The 26,539-nt window shown below is 32.7% G+C and overlaps 1 protein-coding gene across 22 annotated transcripts in view; it reads left to right on the top strand.

Moving 5' to 3' along the window:
* LOC145243881 (kinesin-like protein KIF13A) overlaps positions 1-26,539 on the top strand; it is a 1,028,209-nt gene that overhangs the window by 823,441 nt on the left and 178,229 nt on the right. For all 22 annotated transcript variants that reach the window (XM_080106966.1, XM_080106962.1, XM_080106977.1 and 19 more), the window contains one exon: positions 15,336-15,513. In XM_080106966.1, the coding sequence (XP_079963092.1) occupies positions 15,336-15,513 (178 nt within the window). The remainder of the gene's footprint in view (positions 1-15,335; positions 15,514-26,539) is intronic.

Here is a 26,539-nt window from a genome sequence, read left to right as displayed (position 1 = left end):
TATGACTCTGTACATATGGCGTAATCTATAGGTAAAATTTTTGCAAGCTCTATGCATTAAATTTGTCTGTATTTCAGCAATACCACATCGAATGTTGTCTTTCAAATCAATTTATCAGCATAGACATATCCCCAAAGAAAATAATCTAATGGGGTTAATTTGCATGAACAACGTGGCTAGTTAAGTCCATTTCATTAAATTATTTGTTCATCAAATGTCTCTCAGTAAATGGATTGTATCATTTGCAAATGCTGCTCGGATGTCAGTCTCTTCATGATGAATTGCGAAACCAAGCTGGACTTAAAATAACCGATAGTTGACAAATCTGCAACTTAAGAAAATATATAGTTGTCAATTGAATGTTCAACGTTTCTAAAAAAAAAAACAAAAAAAAAAACACCCTGTATGAAGTAGATTTTGTTTTAGATACATCAACATAAGAAACTTTGTCAGTCTTTTTTTTTGTTCTTTCACTGAAATTTCAAATAGTATTTTATCAGTGAACACATTTATTGTTTAGAGGGAAATTTTTTAGAAGTGTTCAAGTATCTCTAGAGATACAAATAGTATCGCTATTGCATCGATAAACATGCAGATTGAATGGATGTGTCTTAATCCTGGGTTAGTTCTTGTTACATTCTTTATCTCTTTTTTTTTTTTTGCAGGGTGTCTTATATAAATGGCAATTTCTCATTTAATATATATTGATTTGTACTTGTAAAAGTCGTGTTTATTGCAAAGAAAAAAAATTATACTTGGACAGTCTTTACTGCTGGTTCTATGAAGGAAATCCATCATTCTATGCATGCGTGCATACGCGATACACTTACAAACCTTACATTATCGGATTCAGTCTGTGTATTATTAATCCCTTACGGTTACCAGGAACCACATGAGTGTATGTAGACATAATTGTTTTTGAGTTCAATGTCAGCAAATATTTTTCAGGCCATCCTTTTAAGCAATCAAATTTTGTTCATTCAACACTTTTAATCCTCTCACAATACTATTCATCATTTAACTGACATTAACCCTTATCTAGTAGATTTTAGCATAGGTAAGAGGTGATTCCTTAGTTTGGGGGGATCGACCTTTGAAACTTTTATTTCTGCAACAATTATAAGAAACTTTTTTAACCACCAACTAACATGGCTAGTACCGCACACCACTACCTGAGAATCCATCATTCAAACTCTTCAGCCCAACATCCACAGATAACATAAATTGGAACATATACATAAAAAACATGTTTACAGACGCTATAAGGTAGGTAGGCTCCTATCGTGCCAGAAAACTTCTCACATCTGCCAATATCCTAATTCTTTACAAAGCCATCAATCATCTATGCATGGCATATTGTTGTCATATCTTGATTGCTGCACCAACTACTAGCCTCTCCCTCTTAAACAGGGTTAAAAAAAAAAAAGCTTCTAATCTACAAGATATCATACTGTCTATCAAGCTGTAGCTTCTGTCCCATCACCGCACTGCTGCATTCCTGTACTCTGAACTTGTCACACTAGTACACTCTCAATGTAAATACTTCTGACCGGCCTGACAATCAGCACAGTTCCTTTCACTATAAAGGTTCAGAGAATGCTTTATATTCTAATAGCTTTTATCCTCCTTTGGAATCCCCTTCTGCTCTGTTTCCCTAATTGTACTAAGATTCAGAAATTTAAATATGTGACCAAACATCTTGCTACACAACTTCCCTCTTAGGATGTTCTTGAATGTATGTCCTTAATTTACACTCGCTCTTTCCATTTCGGTGGCTATTTGTCTTGTTTGGAGTGAACCAAAGTAAAAAATAGAAAAATTAAATTAAAAGAACAACAAAAAATGAAATCAATCTTTTTCTATTATATTGAACCAGTTGCCAAAAGTAAAGAGGTCAAAGCTGTTGAGTGACAGAGTGAGAAGTATAAAAAGAAAATGTTATGCACATCCTTTTAAATTAATTCGCAGACCTTATTGGATAATCCTGATATTACATGCTGAACAGGAGAATAAAATTATCAATCAACTCGATTTGGTTTGCACACACACACAACTACGTTTTTCAGAAATTATATTTACATCTGCATTTTATAAAATATTGTTACACATAAACTTTCCATGGCTATATTGCCGCACACTCTTCATGATTGTTTTGACACATACATTTCATAAAATTTCCCTACGTCTACATATTTAGAAAAAAAGATGTTAATCCTGACATAGTGATGTAGGTGAAGAGTTAAAAAGTACTAACATTAGTTGAAGGAAATGGCCGTAATAATGCTGTCTTAAACAGAACTTAAAGAGAAAAGATAACTGAATACCAATGTCTTATGTACGATATGAAAAAGGGATTGGAATCTTAGGAAGAGTTCCATCATTGTAATAATCATACAAGCAATGGGTTCATAAAAAAGAATTATAAAACTAACTGGCGAATATCCTATGTGAATCAAGTGTAAGGGAGATACTATTGCACTTAACGAAATGGAGTTTCTGAAATAGCAGGCAAATGTCTGGCATCACGTAAGATGTCTCATCACTGGCAAGAACAAAAAGATAATTACATCTATAATATAAATCTCACCTGTCTGTTTAAATGTATGTATGTATGTTTGTATGCCTTGCAAAAACTTTCAACAGAAGAGATCGGTATTATTTTGGAGCTCGACTCTTCGGAAGACAAATATCGAAAAATTGGCTTAAAACATTAATTCCTTCACCCTCAACTGGGCACTTTTCTACAGGGAGGAGTCACTTTTTTTGCCGATATTTTCGAAAGTCATCCCCTCTTTTCGATTAACTAACCTTAATCTAAACCTTTGCCACTTCCGGTTTGGCGATGGACGCAATGGCAAACACGTCAGTTTTTTTTTTTTTTTTGTTCACATTCTTTTCCTCCTTCGCAGTACGGTTTCAAGCCTCCCTGCACACTACCACTTTTTTTTTTTTTTTCTACACCCAGGCTAGTTGAAAAATAAAAGTGAAATATATTTATATACACGCGTGCGCAGATTTCATAAATCATTCTTACACCTACACACATTTCATAGAATGTTTCCTAAAATGTGCTTATGTGTACATGCTTCATACGGCCAATCATAAGATACTTTCCATTACCAATTATTAGAATGAATATATATATATATATATATATATATATATATTGTAAGAAAAGTCCTTAAATAATACACCGGCTCATTATAGCCAAATTTGTTCAGCATCTTTATGGTTTTGTTGCAACTGTGCTTCTCATTGTATTCCCTTTTTAATGGTTTTCCTCCTGGGATAACACGTTTCTTTTTTTTTTGCTTTGTTTGTTAACATCTCTTTTAATAATTATATTGATTTAAAAAGAAACAATGAGGAACAAATGTTGCACATCACCCCCCCCCCCTCTTTTTTTACAAAAAAGACAATAGGCCTGTGGTCATCACACTGAAAACCTGGACATCTATTCACACTTGTTCATACATTTATATTTCTTTTCACCTGGTTTTTTTTTTTTTTTTTGGTCTTTTATGTAAGTTTACTTGGGATCTTTTCAGAATTTATAATTTATTTCCTGTCTTTTTCTATCAATAGAAACCTTTCAAGAACATTAATAACTGAAAAAATGAAAAGCAAATGAATAATTAAAAAACATTTTTTTTTTTAATTTTAAATTTTGAAAAAAAGAATCTCCCTACTCTTTTTCTTCAGTTTGTTTTTTCTTTTATAAGTATTCAATCGCTACTCATTTGCAGGGATGGCACTCGAATTTCCCCAGACGATATCTTGGGAGTATCCATCCACACTCCCTATCTTCACTTGTTTTGTTAATATAAACCGTCTTATGTTTATCAACCAACTGTACACTGTTTATGAAAGAATCAAGAAAACTGATAATTTTGTAAAAATGAATTTGGTGTTATGGAATTATTTTCTTCAAACTATTATTCGCACACATGCAATTTATTTAATTATATTTCGGCTGATGTACTCTCCAACCTTCTTCAGGTGTATTCTTCATCCATAATGTTTTTCAACATGTTCATTATTTGTGCATCGTGTACACTGATGTTTTTTCTTACATAATTTAAAACACATGAAGGGCACATAAATATGAGGACAATAGTCCGAAGAAAAATACCGGGAATAAAAGGTTTATGTTTAAAGGCCTTTTGGAAGATTACTCGCATTTTACAGACATTCACACAATAGCTTGGTTGTTAATTAAATCGTTCCCCCCCCCTTCTCTCGATGGTTGCCAGTTGTTCAAATTGAATGATAAACTGTTGAGCCTTAATAGAGGAGGATGATGATGATGATGATATACTAATGCTTTGAACAGCTACAAAGAGCTACAAGTTGAAAGTTGCTTTGGCCAGCTTTGTCTGTTAAGCCATTGACATCAAGTCAAAAGAGTGAATACAATGGGTGAAAGCTGATCTCCACTTTGGAAAAAAAAAAAAAAAAAAAAAAAGAAAACACCTCAAAAGTAAGTGAATAATAGACAACAACAACTGAAGGAAACCGTCCTCCTCTCCTATCATACTACTGCTACTACTACTACTTGTAATAATGATTATATATATATATATATATATATATATATATATATATATATATATATATATATATATATATATATATATATATATATTAATACGTATTTCGTGTCAACAGAAACAAATTTAACCAGAATGCTCGGCCGTAAAAACAAAAGTAGAATATGTATATTTCATGAGATTTTCTGTATTTACGGCGACATTAAAACTCTTTCCAGACTAATTCTACAAAAAGTTTTTTATTATAATATAATGCTTCTGTGGTTAACTGATTTGCATATTGATTTGCGAAAGGACATTTCATTAATTCACTATTCTTTTTTGTTTTTAAATTGATTGCTTTGATATTAATAAAGTGCACATTTCCTTTTATGCAGTTCTAGTTTGTGAAGAATTGTTTATTTGCATGCAAAGGTTATTTTCCGCAAATTTTCTGCTGTCAGAATGTTTAACGTTATAAACAATATGTTGCAAAATAAAAATACAAATACAAATACTCCCATGCAACGCTGAAAACTGGTATATTTAGGCAGCATTTTTTCATTCAAGCAAATATTATTAAATGCAATGGAGACACTTTGCTTTATGATTCTTTTTTTTTTTTTAAATTTTTCGATATTCAATATAATCTTTTTTGTATCAAAATCAAAAATATTAATTGTTCCATAATTATTGCTGTCACGAGTGCTTTCGATTCGTTCACAAATCATCATCAGGTGTTGAAGTAAAAGTGAAAACTAAAATATACAGTAAACGGCGTTAGGTGAAGTTAATATATATAGAGTCGATGAAAAGTCGATTAAAAATTTGAGTATTAAAATCAGCAAGTTCGTGGACACTGTTAACGAAGTCCATCCATTACAAACTACGCAAGACATTTTAGAACGTTGCTGCTTTTCTCGAATGCGATATCATTTATAATGGGTTGAAGGGTTTTAATATATGACGCTTCAAGAATTTTTAATTTTTTAATATTATTTTCATGTTTGTATATTTTTTATGTTGTCAACGAGGACCTTTCTAAGATTGGAGGGGGACAGTTACGTTCTTTTATCAAATGTTTATATTTTCGATCCTTCGCACTTTTACTTCAACACCTGAAGATGATTCGTGGACGAATCGAAAGCTCTCGTAACAGCAACAACTATAGAACTTTTAATATTTTTGATTTTGATACAAAAAAGATTATATGGAAAATCGAAAAATTAAAAAGAAAGGAATCATAAACAAAGTGCCTCCGTTGCATTTAATAATATTTGCCTATATATATAAAACACACAATTAAAGACTGTAAATTATAATTATTCACAAGAATTTTGAAAAAAATATTTCTTTATTTCTTTTTGAGTATACTGTCGAACAATAAATTTTTGTAGATTATACAATTTTATGACTAGCTCTATTTTCTATTTTAGTTGTATTGAGCTTTTTTATTTGGTTGGGATTACTATATAGATATTGATATTTATATTCGCTTTAAGTTTACAGAACTTTTTGGCTTGTAAACTGAATTTTTACTTTATTTTATATATAGTATTGCTTTTCAGTGTTTAAGTTAACAGTATACATGTGAGTAGAGCTAGGTAGCAAGTTATGAAAATATATTGATGCTAATTAATTTAGAGATTTCCACATTTCATCCCTGTAAGGAATCGTCAGGCTAAGATTTTAGTCTGACGGTAAGTAATAAAATATATATTTATAGTAATTAAGCTACAAAACGGTTTCTGTTTTCATCTCTGTAGGAAATCGTCAGAATAAAATTTTCTGTACATATATATATATATATATATATATATATATATATATATATATATATATATATATATATATATATATGCATGTGTGTAGACACTAGAAAAAAAACGTATCCATTAAACTCTAATTAGATTGTTTGAAAAAAAAGTGAGTTTGCAAAGCCAATTTAATTTTAATTAAAAGAACAAATCTATCATCAGCATCGTTCTGCTATTTCTACACAATCTCTTCTCTCTCTTTAACCATAGGCTAGATAATATTCTCTGAACTGATAGAAGTGAGAATGATATTGTATTAAATAAGAGTGAGAAACAACTGATAATGACAGAATGACAATAACTTTGTAAGAGATGAGTCACTTGATACATTCATTTTAAATTACGACTAATGAGATTTAGTTAAAATAGATTTCTTTTTTTTTTTCAAGTGTAAATCAATTCCACAAGTAACAATAATTTACATCTATTTTATGTTTGCAAAGTGTATAAGAAAAGATCGTTACTTTTTGTTTAAATACATTTAATTATTATATTAGAACCTGAAACCTGCAGTGAAGCAAGTTAATCGCTAACTGCTCAACTCAGAACATTTGCAAGAAATATATATTCACCTTGTTTTATTTTACTCCAGTCCAAGTTCTCAGAAAACAAGGGGGTCCCCTTTCTGAGGCTAACACTTAATTTCTATATGAGGTACATAGATATTCAAATATTACATTGAAGGTCTCTTTTACCTCTCAAACGCTGAGTTAGTAAAGAAGTTGGAACATAATTTTCCTCTTAGACCAATTGACCATTTTAATATAGCATACTTTTCTTTTGGTATCTTGGTCTTACTGGATTCTAGGACAAGAATTAATCTAGTCTGGAGTATCCAGCTTTGTGCTGTTACTTGAGGTAACATAATTTGGAGAAGGTGCATCATTCCTCATAAAAGCCAGTGTTGGTTAGCCATATTGAGATTTTATTTAGACTGCAAATCCTATGTGATTTTTAAATATTTAGTCAGGATTTACTTCTAGGGAAAAGTATCCTCGTGCCATGTTGTCCTGACAAACCCTTGTACAGAGAGACGTTAGACACTCAAGGATAGTGTCTAGTAGGCAGTCAAGTTCTCTCCTGTGTGTGTGTGTGTGTGTGTGTAGGGGGGGTAAATCTTTTATTTATAGTTTTTTTTAATTATTAAATTGTTAAATGAGATTACTAATTAAAATAAGAGATCCTCGATTAAGCTTAATCAACTATGATAATACATGTCTGTTTCAATTATATATATATATATATATATATATATATATATATATATATATATATATATATATATATAATTGTGTGTGTGTCTGATACCTCTTTGTAATTTTACATGGAAAGTGTAGAGTCTAGGAAGTCAGTATAAACCAACTGAGAAAGGTTTGATATGCCATTAAAAAAAATTTCCTCACTCTAACCTTTCAAATTATGACTGACAATCTATAAAGGTTTTTAATTTTTTTTTTTTTTTCCTTGTTTTGGTCTCCTTTTCTTAAACGGCCCTTTGATTTTTCTCTGATTCAATAACTTCCCCATTCTTCAAACGAGTAACTCGGCATCAAAGAAATTCACATTAAACAAGAAAAAGAATAAAAGTGACACGTTTTCGCTACATTTTCATAAACATAATAGATGCATTTATATATATATATATATATATATATATATATATATATATATATATATATATATATATATATATATATATATATAAAGAGAGAGAGAGATGTGTTCACACTTTTCTAAGATAATTTTTGCCCACCGGTGAGTCACGCTTGATGCTGAAATAGCATCTTTATTGTTAACTGCAAATATTAAATGCCCACGTCTTACTTTAGATGTGTTCGAGCATCTTTTCACTTTTAGAGGTTTTGTCTGTCAATTCAATTTTTTAAGTTGAATTTTCTTCATTAAATTCGAAAATTAAATGGAAGCCTTTTATTCATTACGTGTTAAAGCATCTCTTGATTGGTTGATCCACTATGCTAAAATTTCAAATCGCATTTTTCTCGCATCTACTGCGATTCAGTTTTTTTTTCGGTTTATCACGCTTTAGTTTGAATTCCTATTATCTTTGATTATCATGCTTAAGTTTTAAATACAATTGTTTTATTCATCTGTTAAGCTTAAGTCTAAAACAGCATTTTCATTGCTATGTTGTCATATTGAATGGAATGATAAAAAAATGGAAACAGCACTAACCCTATGCTGGTTTAACCAGCTTCCTCCATAGAAGGAAGTTCCATGGGAATATGAAATTCATAAACGGTCCCCAGTCGCATTTATATCCCCCGTTAGGGAAAATGAAAACGTTAAATTTTTGCAGCTTTTGCAAGGAGGTTTCGACGTCCTCCTACATACACCACCTGGAATTCCCAAATTGGTCACCCATCAGGTACTGACCAGGCTCATCGTTGCTTAACTTTGGTGATCTAACGATAACTGGTGCGTCAACGTGATTATGCTGCACATATTGAATGGACGTAACTTTGAAGTATTTTTTTTTTTTTTTTACCACCAACATCCTCCCATTCTTGAATCTTACATGTTTATAATTTATCTTTTCTTTCCTTATTATTCTCATAGAAATTCGATCAAGTGTGATTTTCTTTGCATCATGGGGTGTTTGTTGCTTGACTATCCTATAATCACCACTGATGGTGATACGTATGTGAACGCTTTATGTTTTGAAAGAGATTTTCTAACAAAGAGATTTGAACATTCTTTCATCAGATGTTCAACTCTTCTTCCACAACCTTTGATTTCAAACCAAGTCAACTTTTCTATTAAGTGAAAAGTTTATTTTTCCTTATTTTTGCTAGCAGAAGAATCCAGCATTGCCCAGATATCAAATTTGTATAATAAAATCGACACAAAAATTATGTGACCTTTGTTTTATGAGGAGATGCTCATGTGTGTGTATATATATATATATATATATATATATATATATATATATATATATATATATATATATATATATATGGCACAATCACATTGACACACCGGTTCTCGCCAGATCACCAAAGTTAAGTAACATTGAACTTGGCCAGTACCAGTTGGGTGACCACTTGGAAGGTTAGATGTTATATGTACCACATCTAGTCGTAGAAATTTCCAGGTTAGTATCTGGGGATGCATTAATTCACTAGGAGAGATGCGCTCCGAGTCTTCATTAAGACATGCATCTAGGAGAAAGAAACTCTGATGTAAAAACCTGTGGTCTACTGTATACTTTGTCCTGTGGCAGTTATCTGTGCCGACAAAGGTTAGCAGTTGTAGCAAAAAGTGTAGTTGTTTCTACACAAACCCTTCATCACTAAAAACAAATCATCTATGTGAATTTCCGAGCAACTTAGTTGTTGTGGCGGGAGCTTATACATCAAAATCGACAGAAAAGTCCATCAAATATATATACACACACACACAATACTAAAAGGAAATCCACCGTTTGAAAATCTCTCGATATTAAGAATTCAAGATTTAATGGTTGAAAGAGCAGACGATATATATATTTATACATTTAATCTAGCGGCTATATATATGTGAAATGTTGAATGTATGCCTGATGTGGCTGGTTTGAATGACAAATGTATTAAGGGAGGTAAAAAGAAAACTTGCTTCTGTGAGTCCTGAAACAAACAGCTGATTTTCAGATAAGTAATTATCAAGCCCACTAGAAGGATGTATTGGTTAGTTGATGATAAAAGTGTTGAAACAAAAGTCAGAACTCACAAATTAAAGCATATTAGATGTGATTGCTAACTAAAAATTCATGATTTATGGTTTCAAATTTGCTGTGTACAGTAAAAATGTAAAAACAACTTAAATGTTTTCTGATGCTCAATGCACGGAAATGTGATCTTAAACCGAGAATCATTGAGTTTTGTTCTTTACATCAGACCTTCTTCATTACAAACCCAACTGGAAGACTTCATATTTCAGCTAGTTTACTTAGATTTCTAAATAAATGAATCCATTCCAGTTTGAACTGTAACCATATCTTTGTATAAAATACTTTTCAAATTATTCATCCGTTACATAAGCTTTCACCTGGAGTTTGCTCATTATCTTCGTCTACAGTAATTCTTGGATATTTTTTGTGCATGAAAATTTTATACGTTAATTTACTTGAAATGTTTGGAAGAAAAAAATACAAATATTTTAAAATAAAGAAATAATTAAAATATTTTCAATTGTTAAAAATATTCAAAGCAAACTGTTAGAGTTCCGTTTTGTGGACTAAATAAAATATATGATCTAGAGAGTATTAATTCCTCAAAATGAAGTGATATTTGGAGATATTAAACATTCAAAGTACACAAATATTTATAAAATATGCACCAAAGGGTTTTTTTTCTTGAAAAATAACAAAAGATGCTGAAACTAATATAAATAATAACCAAACCAAACAAATGTATACTACAAATAAATGATTGTATACTGAACACTTTTTACTAAAATGACTAGATATGCATAAAACAGTTGCATTCCAAATTTGATTTAATTATGTTGAATAGTTCAGATGTAATTAAAAAAAACTGCTATTATAATGTAGATTTAGAGTTTTGATTACAGATAGACAATACAGTAAATATCAATTATATTATTTACTCACTAAGAGTTTCCAAACAAGACATTATTAGTGATTGCTTACTGGCAATAACAAGTATTCTTTACATTGACAAATCCTCTTAGATTTCTAGCACTCTTTGCCTTTTTTGATAGTATATTTAAAATCATTTTGCATGATCACAACAGCTGTTTACCATTGATTTCTCACTGATAACAATTATTCGTTTTTGCTAGAATTTGAGTTGAATTAAGTTTCCTCAGGATTTTAGTACCTTCTGCACTTTTCCAATAGAAATTTTGATGCTTTTCTCCCTTTTTATTTATTTATTTTTTTTGTCCTTTTTGACTCTTCACATCCGTTTTGTATATTACCCACCAGCGTTGGTGTTGAATTATTATTTTAATGCAACTTCATTGCTTGCTTGCACATTTGCTTATCTGTCCATCGTAATTGTCTTCTGTTGAATGGTTGTTCCACACCAGGAACCTTTTAACCATGCATGTCAGGTTCTACTTTGTGGCTTGTCCAGCTTAATCACAACCTGACGACATTCAACAACTTGTAGTCACTTAACTTAATTACATTGGAAACTTTAAGATTACCTCCCCGGTTTCTCTTTAACAATTGTCTTTTGCTATTACAGAGGCAACTTGCTCAGTAAACACTTCTTTTTGTTCTCAAGATTTGACTTCCTATAATAGTTATTTTCTAGTCAACAGGGAACAGCTCTGCCATCCATATTAGTGTTATTTCAGATTCCTTCTTCTAGATAAGTTGTCTTACCAAGGCTTGAACTTGAACTACTCTAGTGTTATTTTGGACTTTTCCTTCTCAACTCGTATCTTTACCAAAGCTTAATATAGCCAATTATTTAAAATATATTTCACAAAATATCAGTGAAAGTGGTGCAAAAGGTCTAACGGGAATTTGAACATGACATGACTCTATTTAGATGCAACCCTACGTTTGTGTAAAGGTCTTGAGTTGTCCCTTGGTCGGATTGTCAAGCTCTACTTTAAATTAGCATCTTTATCTTCTTGTTTTGTTTTAAACAAAGTTTTATGTATTTCTTGTAGATCTATCGTCAATGAAAAATTATGTTTTTTTTTTGTCATTTTTAAATAAAATCTGACCTTTTCAAGAAGAATACTCTCAATATTGCGGAAGAAATTCAAGGATGTCATCTGTTTTGTTAACAGGATATTTTTTCTTGAAAAATATCCTCAGCATCATTATCACAAAAAAAAAATCGCATATGATAAAATTCAACAAAGCATGATCTCTCACACATAGGCATACCTATATATTAAAAACACACACACAGACATGCACACAAAAAGTACACGGTGCATTGCAAGGTTATCTCAATCCTTTTATTGTTTATTCAACCAAATATTTCTCTTAATGAGTTCTTGAATATCAGTTTACATAGGAACTTTTAGTTTTTCACTCTCATCTTAAATCTTTTACATATTTTATTTCAGCAACACTGATTTTAGAATTTTATAAATTTTCAAGGAGATTTCAGAGAAAATTCACTGCCTTGGGAGTGTCAGTTAGTGATTATTGGCTGTAGCTAACTCTGACGTAAAATAAAAAGCGGAGTGGTGATACACGATGAAAAAAATGATCCCCCTTCCCCGATTTTGGTAGAGAATATAGAGGGAGCTATTATGTATGGCTTTTCAAAAAGGACACCCCCCCCCTCCAAAAAAAAACAAAAAAACTTTGAATTCAGTGTCTTAAAACAAATTCTCATTTTCTTTAAAATCAAAAAAATAATATTATGGATATAAACTTTTACTAGTGAAAGAAGATTTTGGGACAGAACTTTTAAAATTTCAGAAATCAAGAATTTGAGCCATGAATTCAGCATCAAAAAGTGGATCAACTCTCCTATAGAGTTAAGTCATAATAGTATTTAATTTGAGCCCCAAAAGTAGTGGATAGTATACTTGTCAGTTACAATTTCCTTTGACACCATCCCCACCACAGAATTCAGTTTAATGTTATTTCCAAGACAGATTCTATTTAATCTATAGGTTGGAACTTCACAGATATTACCAGTCCGGATCAGTCGACCTGGGAGTAGTGGTTACAAAAAGATGACTTTTTTATTTGCAAAAGCTCACAAATTAGAGCTACATCTTCCAGGTTCGTTGGTCTGTCAAGCTAAAGTTTTAAATAAAATCTTTAGATGTGTTGATACATCATGATCATTTTTTCTGTTGGTTGATTAATCTGTCTTAAGAATTTACACAATGTAAAAGAAATAATGGAATTTTATACACTCTGATTATTCTAGCACGATGGAAAGGCTATTGGACCAACATGCATGCATGCTTGCCTTTCATCATAGTTTTCTGCTTGTGATTTCAATCTTTTGTTTTTATAATTGCTGTAATTATGCAGGACTATACGTAAGTGCCAGTCGCTGTTGCAACTGGCTTAAATGAAGCAGAAGACCTGGGTTGTAAAGGTTGCCATAGCATGCCTTCTCTCTTATCAGCTTCATCACAAGTACCACCACCCCAAAACCCTCATCTTTCTCTTCCCTGATGTAACGTAATTTGCTATGTATACCTATAGGCAAAAGATTGTAATCATTTTCTTGGGTTCAAATCCGATCATTGGAGAAGAATTAGGAGGAAGTTGTCACATTGTCCACTTCACGAGTTGTATGTGAAGATGTTCTCTTGCTCCTTTTCAGAAAACGGTCATATTATTGACAGAAGAAAGACACTACCAGCTTTCTGTATAGGCTGAAATAATCACTCAAACTATCAGGAAACAAATCTGATATATTTTTAAAATTCTATCTAAACAAACAAAAATGTGGAGAGAATGTTTTTCATAATCTGTCTGGCATAAGAAACAAAATAGACAAATCCAATTTTTTTATTTAGTTCGTTTTTTTTTTTTATGGCACAAAAATTTGTCCCCCCCCCCTTTCTGTTTATGTAAAATACTGTTTTCTTTGTTTTTTGTGTACCTGCAAAGGCTTTCCTTTTTGTTATATATGAGAGAGATGAAAAAGGAACAACCCAGGTTATATGTTCATCAATGTTTCGTTTTCATATTAAGACTTCTTCTGGATGAAGTCTTACTAAAAAGGAAAAACATTGATAAACATAACTTGGTTTGTTCCTTTTTCATCTCTCTATCTCATTGGAATACTATTTCCATTATTCTCATCATATATATATATATATATATATATATATATATATATATATATATAAAAGCAAGAAAATTGATGAAAATAAAAATTGAATAAATTACAATGCTTATTACTCTATCAAATATTCAAACAACAAAATTGAAATAAAGAATATTCATTACCTATGTATTTTCAAAGATAGGCACTTTTGATCACTTCTAGTTAGCATAAATTTGAAAATATATATAAAAACCTTTTTTGTAAAGTAAAAGGCATCGTTAGAAAAGAGCCTATCTTTGAAAATCGATGGATTAAGCTCTATTCTTCATTTTAATTTTTTGTTTGAATATTTGATGGATTAATAATTATTTTATTTTCAATTTTTCTTGTTTGTTAATTGTTCTATCTAGTACATTGAGCTTTCTACTATTTTGATAGGTTCTAATGTAAAGATACTCTTTGTGTACCGTTGTAGCTAAATGTTAACATGGACCCGACATTGTGCACAGAAGTCTCACAAAGAAAGGAAATTGAACTTAGTTTTATTTAAGTTGCAATAAAAGGTGTTTATTCATGGTACTTTCCAAACTACACCTGCATCTCGATTTTATAATTCTTTGTTCGCCATGTGGTTGACAAAACTCTGCAGTGTTGAACACCTGCTTTTTCTCCTCGTACATTAGCCTGTCTGCTCAAGTCCCGTTTTTCAATTCTCTCGCTGGCACATGCTTCGCCTCACTGTTGCTTCCCAAATGGTTTCAAATCATTCCCTGCTTTTCTTTTCCTTCTCTTCCTTTGCTGTGACGTCAAGTCGTACTATGGCTTGGTCATTTGCATATGTGAGCTGCCGGTCCTGCTACAGGCATCTCTGTGGCTTTGTTACACTTACACAAAAGTAAATTTGTTTGCATGTGTATTTATCAGAATTATATGGCAAAACTTTGGTTTAGCTATTTTTATCATATTTTATTAGTGTTTTTCATAAAATGTATTTTGAATTAATTATTACCAAACGTACTGGATATTGTAAATAATACATTATAGACTAACTAATTTTATCTGTTTTATGGGATATCAGTTATTTTGGTGTTATTCAGTGTTAAAATACCCACTGTACATTTATAGAAGACAAAGTACTAGTTAATCAATTTCACAGACAGGATTAATAACAACTATGATACTGGCACCCCTCAACCGCTTTTTTGATCTTGACAAAGTTTGTTCATGTTATACTGATATTGTTTTGTTTTTACTTCTTTCAGAGGCTCTAGAACGTCAACGACAAATGTACGAACGCCAGATGCAGATGTTACGCAACCAACTGGTGTCCCCTAGTACTCCCTCATTCCCTTTCCCACCTTTTGATCTCAACAGAGTGACTCCAAGCAATTCCACACAGAGCAGCATTCAAAGAAAATATCAACAATGGGCGCAAGAGAGGTAAGGGCCATGTGCCATCTATTTATCACTCCTGCTTTGCTGAAATCAAATTTCATCTTTAGATGTCCAGAAAATAGTGTGTTTATAATTTTCTTAAAATTGATGTAAAGTGTGCATTTATCATTACACAAGACTTTTTAGTCCATTAAAAACGGGCAAAAGTTATAGCCAGTTGACTGAATGCTTTATGCCAAATTCATCATTGAATATGGTTAAATTTGTGCTCATTTTTGTATTAAATACAAATCTTTGGTAATTGCTAACTGTGTATCAAATGGATACCATAATCCTTAGTTCACTGCACCTTATAATATTAATACAAAATTTAATTGAGATTGTCCAGTAGTTTCCAAGAAGTGAAACTGACAGATGGATATCTAATATATATGTATATGCACATACACACTAGTTTAAGGTAGTTAGGCTAGTTGCACTAAAGAACTGTGATACAGCAAAAGTCTATGGATAACTATACTTATGTTTTGGAAAAAAAGAATTCCAGCAGAGTGCTCTATTATAAGGAAAAAATTTCAAAATAGGATCGTGATATTTATTTTCAGAAACTTTAGATGAGATAAGCCATCGGTACCGTCGGTTTCAAACCTGATAATAGGGAACCGTTTTAGGTCCCCATATTAAGCTCTCTTCAACCGATCTATCTCATCTGTTCATAACCGGAAATGAAAACATACCCTTACAAGATCTCATGCAAGATTAGTCGATTGAAGGAGAATATAAGCATGTGTAAAATAGAACATATAGAAGAAGAATAAAGTTAAATATTATAAAAATAAAAATAATTTTGCATTCGAATTAAGCTTGAAAATATTGGATTTAAATGTTTTTTTGTGAATCGATCAGACCTTTACTAAGTTGTCTCCCTTAAACTAGTTTACGAGTTAAGATAAAAACAATTCCATTTAAGGCCGGGAAAAAATTTCAAATTGATGAATTGATTTTTTTTCATAGGTTATGCAATAAATAGTTCACATATAAAATTATTAATAATAGAACCATTTAAGAATATTCCAGTCCTTCCTTTTTCTTTTTTTTTTTTTCTTTCTCTTTTGTTTCACTGGCATCCAAAATATTAAACGGACAATTTTTTAAATTTAATCATTTGAAATTGAAGGATTTTAAAAAGTACGAGATTTGCACGAGATCTTGTAATGTATGTGCATGTTTCCACATCCGGTTATAAACAAATGAGATAAATTGACTAAAGAGAGCTTTATATGGGGACCTAAAACAGTTCCCTATTATCAGGTTTGAAACTGACGGTACCGATGACTTACCTAAACTTTTCGAAAATAAAAATATAAATATGGATAACTATATGCATATATAATCTTCTAAGGACATCTTTGTGTTGAGTGTTTCATGCTAAGATTTGAAACTCAACTGTTTGGTCGGCAATCTGGACCTCTAAGATTTATTCTATTACTTTTGCTAATTGAATATTAAGATTTTTTTATATTTCATCTTAATTATATGATAACTCCAGAATTAATGAGTGAAGAAATCTTATTTTTTATATGAATGGCAGACATGAAAGTAAACAATGAGGCAAAGAGAAGAAATATATATATGTGTGTGTGTATATGTATGATAAATATATATATATGTGTGTGTATATGTATGTATATACTTTGCAATAAAAAAAAGTTCCAAATCAAAATTTTTAATTAAATTTCTTAAATGCTATTTTTACCTGACAATGTTTGCAAAAAGATCTATTTTATATCTCTCTTAGTCCATCTTTGTGTTTGTATGTTTTACTTTTTCTCAGAAACTAATGAGCCGATCTAACTGAAATTTTGCATGGATCTTTAAAGCACTCATCTAAAGTTAATGGGATATAAATTTAGCCTGTTTTAACAGGCTAAAGAGTCTAGTAACATATAATTTTGAAAAATAGAAATGGAATTCGCATGACATGTCAGCATCTTTTCCAGCTGAACATTTTGATTTCATTTTGTAAGATCCAATTGCTAACTGTAATATCGCATAGGATTAGTGAATTTATTAATGGCAACTTTGTTGATAGGGCAATAGCTCTTAACCTGTCACAGGCCTTTGGTTGATGCTGGCACAAAGGTTTGCTTCACAAATTTATTCTAGGCGCAACCCTTTTCTTTATCTTCAATGATTTTGTTTATCATATTCTAAGATCATTTGCTAACATGTATGCAGATGACACCGCTGTCTATGGCAGCACTTTGAAAAGCATTGGTGACTAGATATTGTTGATTTACTCTTTTCAGATTTGGATTATGTGATAGGGAAAAATGTGTCTTGTTACTTTTAACACCTCTAAAACCAAGATTCTCTCCTTTCACCACCAATACTCAGATCCCCTGTTTTGTTTCAGTTGAAATGAATGACTCTTTACTTGAAGAAGCACTTTGCTTTGATAAGCTCCAAGGAGTGATTTTCACTCCAGGCTTAAATGGAAAACTTTTATCCAATCTGTTGCTAATGTTGCTGGGAAAATGGTCAAATCACTCTTGCACTCCTTTCACAAGTATAAACAAGTAGTTTTCATTGGAGTTTAAGTTTTATTAATACTCCAGGACTCTTCTCAATATTTAATGATAGACTGTTGTGGTGCTGTTCTCTAGGTGCTTATATTCTCTATACACAGTTGATTCCATAATCTGCAACAGTATCCATTAAACTAGTTCTGTATTCCTTTAATTTTTTATCAGAAAGGAATGTGATCATACTCCTAACAGTTTGAACATCAATGTCTGTTGAAGATGAGATAAGAATAATAAAAGAATTGGTGTCAAGTTTCATCAATAGTATTCCATCCACATCGACATACAAGGCATGTGCAGCAGAGATTCTAGATAGATGGGGTGCATTCAAGCCAGATAACGTTGGTGGATAGAAGACCATTTGTTAAAGGGCGGTCAAGTTTGTATTCATAATTTGGAAAGTCTGTTGAGTGTCAATACCGATCAATAAAATAGAGAGCAACAGCAATATTAATGGATGAAGAAAAGGGAAATAAAAGAATAAAAAAGGGGGCAGAGAAATAGATGGGAGAAGGATGCTTAAGAGAGGTAGAAATGTGAGATGGTGATTCAATAAATTGAGATTTTGAACTTATTTTTGTAGACATTATAAACATAAACGAAGGAATGAGAAAAATAGCTTATATTTTTCATCATGAAGATTTTCTCTAAATATTACAAAATATCACAATGTTGGTTGGTGCAAAAATGATGTCTTTTTTTTTTTTTTTTTTTTTTTAACGTTCGACTTCAAAAGCTCATAACTACTTCCATAATAAACTTTATTAATAAAAATAAGAACCATTAGAATCGACGCATTTTTGCCAACAAGAAACAAGTTTATTTATCCCATTAGCATAGAAATCTGGAGTTCTGAAAGCGATGAGGTCACTGAAGGCCGATTCAGTATCATCTCGGCTTTTTTTGCGCAAGAAGTTGTTGAGATGCTTGAAAAAGTGATAATCAGTGGGTTAGAGGTCCAGTGAATATGGCGGATGAGGCAGTAGCATGGTCCAATTCATTCAGCTCTGCAGGGTCAGTTGAGCAACATGCCGGCGAGCGTTAACATAGAGGAGAATTGGTTCCTTCATATTGATTAATCTCATGCACATACGTTGGAGCTTCTGGTTCATTTTGTCAATTTGTTGGCAGTACTTCTCTGCCGTAATCATTTCGACCAGATTCAAGAAACTTTGATGGATGAGACCAATCGCAGATCACCAAACAGTCACCATAACTTTTTTTTTTTTTTTTTTTTTAGTGCAATTTCGGCTTCAGGATGTGTTGTGGAGCTTCTCCTGCATCCAACCACTGTGCCAAATGTCACCGGTTGTCGTAGAGAATCTACTTCTCATCACACATGACAATCCACTCGCGAAATGGATCATCTTTGTTGCACAGAAGGAGTGTAGAAGACACTTCAAAATGATATTTTTTGATTATTATTCAATTCATGCGGCACCCATTTATCCAACTTTTTTGACTTCCCTATTTGCTTTAAATGGTGAACGACTGAGTGGTCAACCTCAAGTTCAACAGCAACATGTGGTTTTGCGAGGATTAGCTTCAATTAAGGCTTTCAAATGTTTGTTATCAACTGCAGTTGGCTGGCCCCGACCATCTTCATCTTCGAGGCTCTTATCCCCATTGCAAAATTTCTTGAACCACCATTGCATCACACGTTCGTTAGTGATTCCTGGGCCAAATGCATTATTGATATCACAAGCAGATTTGAATTTTGTCCATGCTGTCGAAAAGCCTGCAAAAAAAAAACGAATGAAGAGATTGAGAATGGTAACAAATTACGATTCGATAGAGCGAAAACCGCGCTTCAAAATGACAGCAGGGGAGGGTAAAGGGGTAGCTCTAGATATATCTAAGGCTTTTGACAGGGTATGGCAGGAGGGACTCCTCAGGAAAATTAGATCATCGGTATCACTGGAAGAATACTTTACATAATTAAATCCTTCTTAGATAAGAGAAAAATCCAGGTTATCGACGGTCGTACATCTAAACAATATGATATAAATGCGGGAGTGCCTCAAGGGTCTATCCTTGGACCTCTTTATTCCTAATATTCATAAATGACCTCCCGACAAAATTGCTTCTAAGATGGGTATATATGCTGATGACACCACACACAATAACAGGCACAACAGGAAAACAAATGAACACATATCTAAAGAAATGGCAGAAACACTAGAGGATGACCTCCAATCTGTAGTGGAATGGGGACAAAAATGGATGGTCACATTCAATGCTGCCAAGACTAAACTTGTTTCCTTCAATAATTACAAGAAATCTTCTCTACCACCAATAGCAATGGCCAATGACAATTTATCTAAAAGTACTTTTAAATTCCTTGGCCTAACGTTCGCAGGAAATATGAGTTGGAACAATTACATTGAAAGCATTGCCAGGATCGCTGCGAAGAAGGTAGGCTCTCTCTACCATGCTAGAAAACTACTAACGCCCGAAAGTATCCTGTACATCTATAAGGCCACCATTCACCCATGTATGGAGTATTGTTGTCATATTTGGGCTGATGCATCTGCTACTAGTCTTTTACTCCTAGATAAGGTTCAAAAGAGTCGCAAACCTGATAGGTCCTGAACTGTCATCAAAGCTTCAGCCTCTGTCTGATCGACGAAATGTTGCATCCCTCTGCCTGTTCTACAAGTATTTTAATGGTGAATGCTCTGACGAACTGCAAGCTCTTCTGCCCCCACGACGTAAACACCCTTAACAAACCCGACAGCTAAATCCCACCCCCACACAGTAGAGATCCCTAGATGTAAAAGATCTTTCTACTCCAGTAGTTTCTTCCCCAGAACCGCTAGACTTTGGAATTCCATTCCAGGTCCCTGCTTCCCCAACTGTACTGACATGCAGAAGTTCAAGTGTAACGTGAACCGACATCTTGCTGCCCAACTCCCTACATAGTACCCCAGTAGCTCTTTTCCCTGATAATAGCCCCTACACCAAAGTGACAACGTGCCTTGTTTGGGGTGAAAATGTAATAATAAAAAAAAAAAATAATATATAACATGGCTATATATATATATATATATATATATATATATATATATATATATATATATATATGAATTAATTCAGAAATCCTATATAAAAGTAACATGTGAGAAAACGATTTTGTTTTTGCAACAACGTAATAACTATCTCAAAAAATTTTTGTCGCTAACTGCATGACTGATTGATCTGGAAATCCACAAACATACCATACATTTCACGATTGTCTTGGTAGTTTGCCTCTTTGTCCGCACTCTTCTACCATTCTTTCTAGACATACCTTGTTCACACTGGATATTGATCTTTTTGTGCATTTATACACTTTCCATTCAACTACAGATGATATGGATGCAAGTTTTATCTTTACTAAAAAAAATCACTTATATATTCTGTTTCAATATTAGATGTAGAAAGAGAATAAGTTATTTTCTTAAGAGAAACAAAAAGAGATGAAATTTTAGCAAATAAAGTGAGGTTTTCAACTTGTGATTGAAGACATTAATTTAAAAGAAGAATTTTAAAGAAATGTTTCAAATTACGAGGGTCATTCCAAAAGTAAAGCTCCTATGTTTTTCAACTCAAAAACTAAAATGTTGAAGAGCTATGAAGATGGGAGTGATATGATTAAAATGAGTGACCTTTGCGCTCCAGAATTTATTTTTCTACATAGTTACCATGATTCTCAATGATGCATCACTGCTGACACACATTCATGACAGGGGTTGCTTTCTTAGTTTCACACTGTCAGTATCTGTAACAGAGAGATGAAACTTTCCATTTCATGAACGCCTATAGTCAGTCTTTATAACAATACCATTTGCAATCCCCCTCTGATCCGTTCAAGCAGAATAAAAAATAGGAGGCATTACTTTTGGAACACCCTCTTGTATAAATATTGTACAAAAAAAAAAAGTCAAGGAAAACAGAAGAAATAGGATCAATTCTGTCCATGAGGCAGATGGGGGGGGTGGGGTTAATTCTCAACTTTTTTTTTTTCTGACTACATTTCTACTTCATACTGTTGTGACCCCACTTTAAAAAAAAAAAAAAAAAAGAGAAACAAAATTCTTAATTTTAAACAGAACAAACGTGAAAATTAATCAGAAAAATTAAAATGAATATAATATTTTTAAATAAAGGAAAAATTTCAAACTTGATAGAAAGCAAAGCCAACTTTGTGTGTTCAAGAATATGTAGGAGCAATGAACAACTGGTCATAGTGAATGGAGGCATATTCCATTCTATTTTTAGTTCAGTTGAACAGGAAGGGAAGTAATTCAGTTGTATTCTAACATTTGAAGCAATATCTTTTATTTCTGATTTAGTGTTATACCTCTTCAGATGAGAATGGAGGTTTCTTACCATAATTAGATGATTATCTTCATGGCCTCTTGACCCCCTGGAAAATTGCTTGCTGACCTCACTTGAGATTGAGAATTTCTGGGTTAGATGAATGAATGAAGAGGTGGAGGGAGCTTATTTTCTTAAAATAGAGTGAAAAACAATGACAAAATAGGTATTACTTGTAAATGAAGCTGAGAAAGTAAAGTTTTCAAGATTGTAGACATGAGAGGAATGTGAAGGACTTTTCAGAAAGAAAACAATGTATATAGTGTTAGATTTTTAAGTGGGAAAAGTGTTCAGAGGTACAAAATTGATTGGTTGAACATGATAAAAAATTTGTAAGAAATAGGTTAACTGAGTTGATGCAAGTGCTTGTAAAAGTGGATGAGCAGTGTCTTGGGAACATGTGACAAACTGGTTCCTGATTTTTGTGGAATCAAGTTGATAAATTAATATAACAAACATAACAATATAATCATGGTGGGGAGGGGGGGTCTGTCTGATTCACATTTGACATCCATAAAAAGTAAGTTTAAAAAAATTATAACTGAGAATTATAGGAATTTAAAAAAATATGAATATAAATATTGATAAAGAGGTTCAGGGCTTCAAGCAAGAATTCACTGCGATACTCATTGATTCCTGGGAAAATACTGAACTATTTAAAGACTATAAATTTCCCGACATTTATTTGAATAAACATAGCTTTACTTAATCCATCCATTTGAATAAACATAGCTTTACTTAATCCATCCATTTGAATAAACATAGCTTTACTTAATCCATCCATTTGAATAAACATAGCTTTACTTAATCCATCCATTTGAATAAACATAGCTTTACTTAATCCATCCATTTGAATAAACATAGCTTTACTTAATCCATCCATTTGAATAAACATAGCTTTACTTAATCCATCCATTTGAATAAACATAGCTTTACTTAATCCATCCATTTGAATAAACATAGCTTTACTTAATCCATCCATTTGAATAAACATAGCTTTACTTAATCCATCCATTTGAATAAACATAGCTTTACTTAATCCATCCATTTGAATAAACATAGCTTTACTTAATCCATCCATTTGAATAAACATAGCTTTACTTAATCCATCCATTTGAATAAGCATAGCTTTACTTGAATCCATTTCACTTACAGATCATTACAACTTTTTGTCTCACCCTAAAAACTAAATATTATAAAATGTTAAGTAATGGGACATGTTATGAACTGAGGAAGAGTTTTAAAAAAATGAAAAATTTGATTTTATTTAAATAATTTTACTTATTTGACTACAAGAATAATAGAAAAATAACTATTAACGCCATAAAAAATGCAATTTTATTTTACCAAAATTTTATTTAAATTAAATTATTTAATGCAGTACTTGTTTCTCGTTATTTTTCAATAGCTTCAGCACATCAGGTGAAAGATTTATCACTGATAGGAGCAAAATATCATCCCGGTGGTCGTCATGCAACCTTGTTCTTAAAGGACTTTTAGGTTAACTGTTAATCTAAACAAACTATTGTATTTCAATTTTATACTTATTGGATAGATTAAGTAAAGCTGTGCAGTTGGCAGTTGAAACAAAAACCAACCATAACCGGTTTCTTACTGTCCCCTGTCTTGGTTTCCTCCTGTCCCCTGTCTTGGTTTCCTCCTGTCCCCTGTCTCGGTTTCCTCCTGTCCCCTGTCTCGGTTTCCTCCTGTCCCCTGTCTCGGTTTCCTCCTGTCCCCTGTCTCGGTTTCCTCCTGTCCCCTGTCTCGGTTTCCTCCTGTCCCCTGTCTCGGTTTCCTCCTGTCCCCTGTCTCGGTTTCCTCCTGTCCCCTGTCTCGGTTTCCTCCTGTCCCCTGTCTCGGTTTCCTCCTGTCCCCTGTCTCGGTTTCCTCCTGTCCCCTGTCTCGGTTTCCTCCTGTCCCCTGTCTCGGTTTCCTCCTGTTTCAGGCTTCATTTTTCCCGGTCCCCCTGTCTCGTTCCATCAAGTCCCCCTCCCATTCCTCCACAGTTCCACTGTCCCATTTCCCCAACACTCTGGTTTTCTCTGTCATTTTTCCTTGGAGGGGGTCTCCCCCCCCCCATGTCATTATTTCTCCTTTTGCACACATCCCTTTCTTTCGATCTTATACCCTCACATCTTGCTTTTTCTCTTATTGTCTTGTTTCTCATCCACTTCATCTTCATTGGCTTTTTCTCCAAATTAGGAGAGAGAGAGAGACAGACAGACAGACAGACAGACAAAGAGAAGAGAGTGATGAAAATCGATATTCTCGGTGTGAACATAGAAATCCTTCACTTTTTTTCCTTCTATCTTTACGCTCATCTCTTAATTGTGATTCTGCTTCCAAAGAGTGGATACACTTCTCTACCTGCGGCGATTTGCTTGTTTGCATCACTGAATATTTAAATAAGATTCCCATCTACTCTCACTCTCTTCACACATCATCACTTCTTTACGTGGCAACTTCCTACTCTTTCACTTCGTTTTAAAATGGCAACATAAAAAAATATTTCAAGAGGATATTGGTTTGTTCCAATATGCCACTGATATCTATTTTTACATTAATGATCCAAACAAAGTAATTCTGAACATTGCTCTCATTTTCTATTAAAAAAATGACCCTTTCATTGTATATTTTAAAATGTTGGTAGTGGTGGTGGTCATCATCATCATCATCAATAGTATTCATCAAATGGAATGTTAAAGACTGCATGATTGATCTAATGGATATCATCACAGGCTATGGAATCTGATCTGCTAAGTCCAAGCACTAACATGTTTTCAATTATATTGACACTGTTGATAAAAGGTATGAACCCACACTTCCCATGTATTTGTGAAGTAGTGATGTGCATTCAACTAACTATATCCAATAGATCATTGACATTTACAGTCCTGGTCCTGGATATGACCTTAAACTATATCAGATGGTGAGGCCCAAGCTTGCGGGCTTTGGGGAGTGTGGAGCCACCCTTTAAAAAATTGACCGCTTTTTTTTTTTTTTTCTTTGCTCCAAACGCTCGGGCAATGCCAGGCTGAAATGCTAGTATATATATATAATATATATATACTAGCAGTTTAGCCTGGTATTGCTCAGGCCCTATGTACAGTTCATAACTTTATGTGCATATATATATATATATATATATATATATATATATATATATATATATGTATATATATTAAAAAGTTTGACTCATGTCCAGGTAACCTATATCTAAAATTTCAAGTGTTTAGATCCAAAATTGGCGTAGGGGTTTGGTAGAGTCTACAAAGGTCAACTCTTTCAACTGTGACCTCTTGGCCACCAATGTTTGCCCAAAACCTGATTAAAAAGCTTGCTGCATGTCTGAATATCCTTTATGTAAAATTTTCAAATGTTTAGACCCAAAATAAGCTGAATAGTTTGCTAGAGACTGCAAAGATCAAATCTTTTGAACTTTAACCTTTGTCAGCTGAATTTTCGGTCAAAATCCGATTAAAAAGCTTGCCCTATCTCTGAATACACTTTATGTAAAATTTTCAAAAATTGGTAGAGACCATAGAGGTCAATTTTTTTTTTTAACTTCGACTCCAATTTTGACCCCTTAACATTTGTTTTGAGCTCAAATCAAATTAAAAAGTTTGATCCATGACCACGTTACCTACATCTAAAATTTCAAGAATTTAGACCCAAAATTGACAGAGGAGTTCAAAGGTCAAATCGTTGAATTTTGACCCCTTGATAGTCAAGTTTCTGCCAAAACCCGATTAAAAAGATTTTCTCAAATCTCAATACCCCTTATGTCAAATCTCGAGTCTGTAGACTGAAAATTGACAGAGTAGTTTGGTAGGGAAATGTACACACAGACAGACAATTTCACTTTTATAGATATACTAGTATGGGTGCCCAGTGTTGCCTGGATGTTTGGAGGTGTATGCTGAGCAAAAAAAAAAAAAAAAAAACTGTCAATTTTTTTTAACTTTGACCCCTATTATGACCCCTTAACATTGTTCTGGGCTAGAATCAGATTATTAAGTTAGATCCATGTCCAAGGAACCTATATCTAAAATTTCAAGTGTTTAGACCCAAAATTGTCGGAGGAGTTTGGTAGAGTTCTCAAAGGTCAAATCGTTGAACTTTGACTC

The sequence above is a fragment of the Euprymna scolopes genome, chromosome 22 (assembly GCF_053919585.1).
Source record: "Euprymna scolopes isolate OS-2025 chromosome 22, ASM5391958v1, whole genome shotgun sequence".
NCBI lineage: Eukaryota > Metazoa > Mollusca > Cephalopoda > Sepiida > Sepiolidae > Euprymna > Euprymna scolopes.
This window is presented reverse-complemented; position numbering and strand designations above follow the sequence as displayed.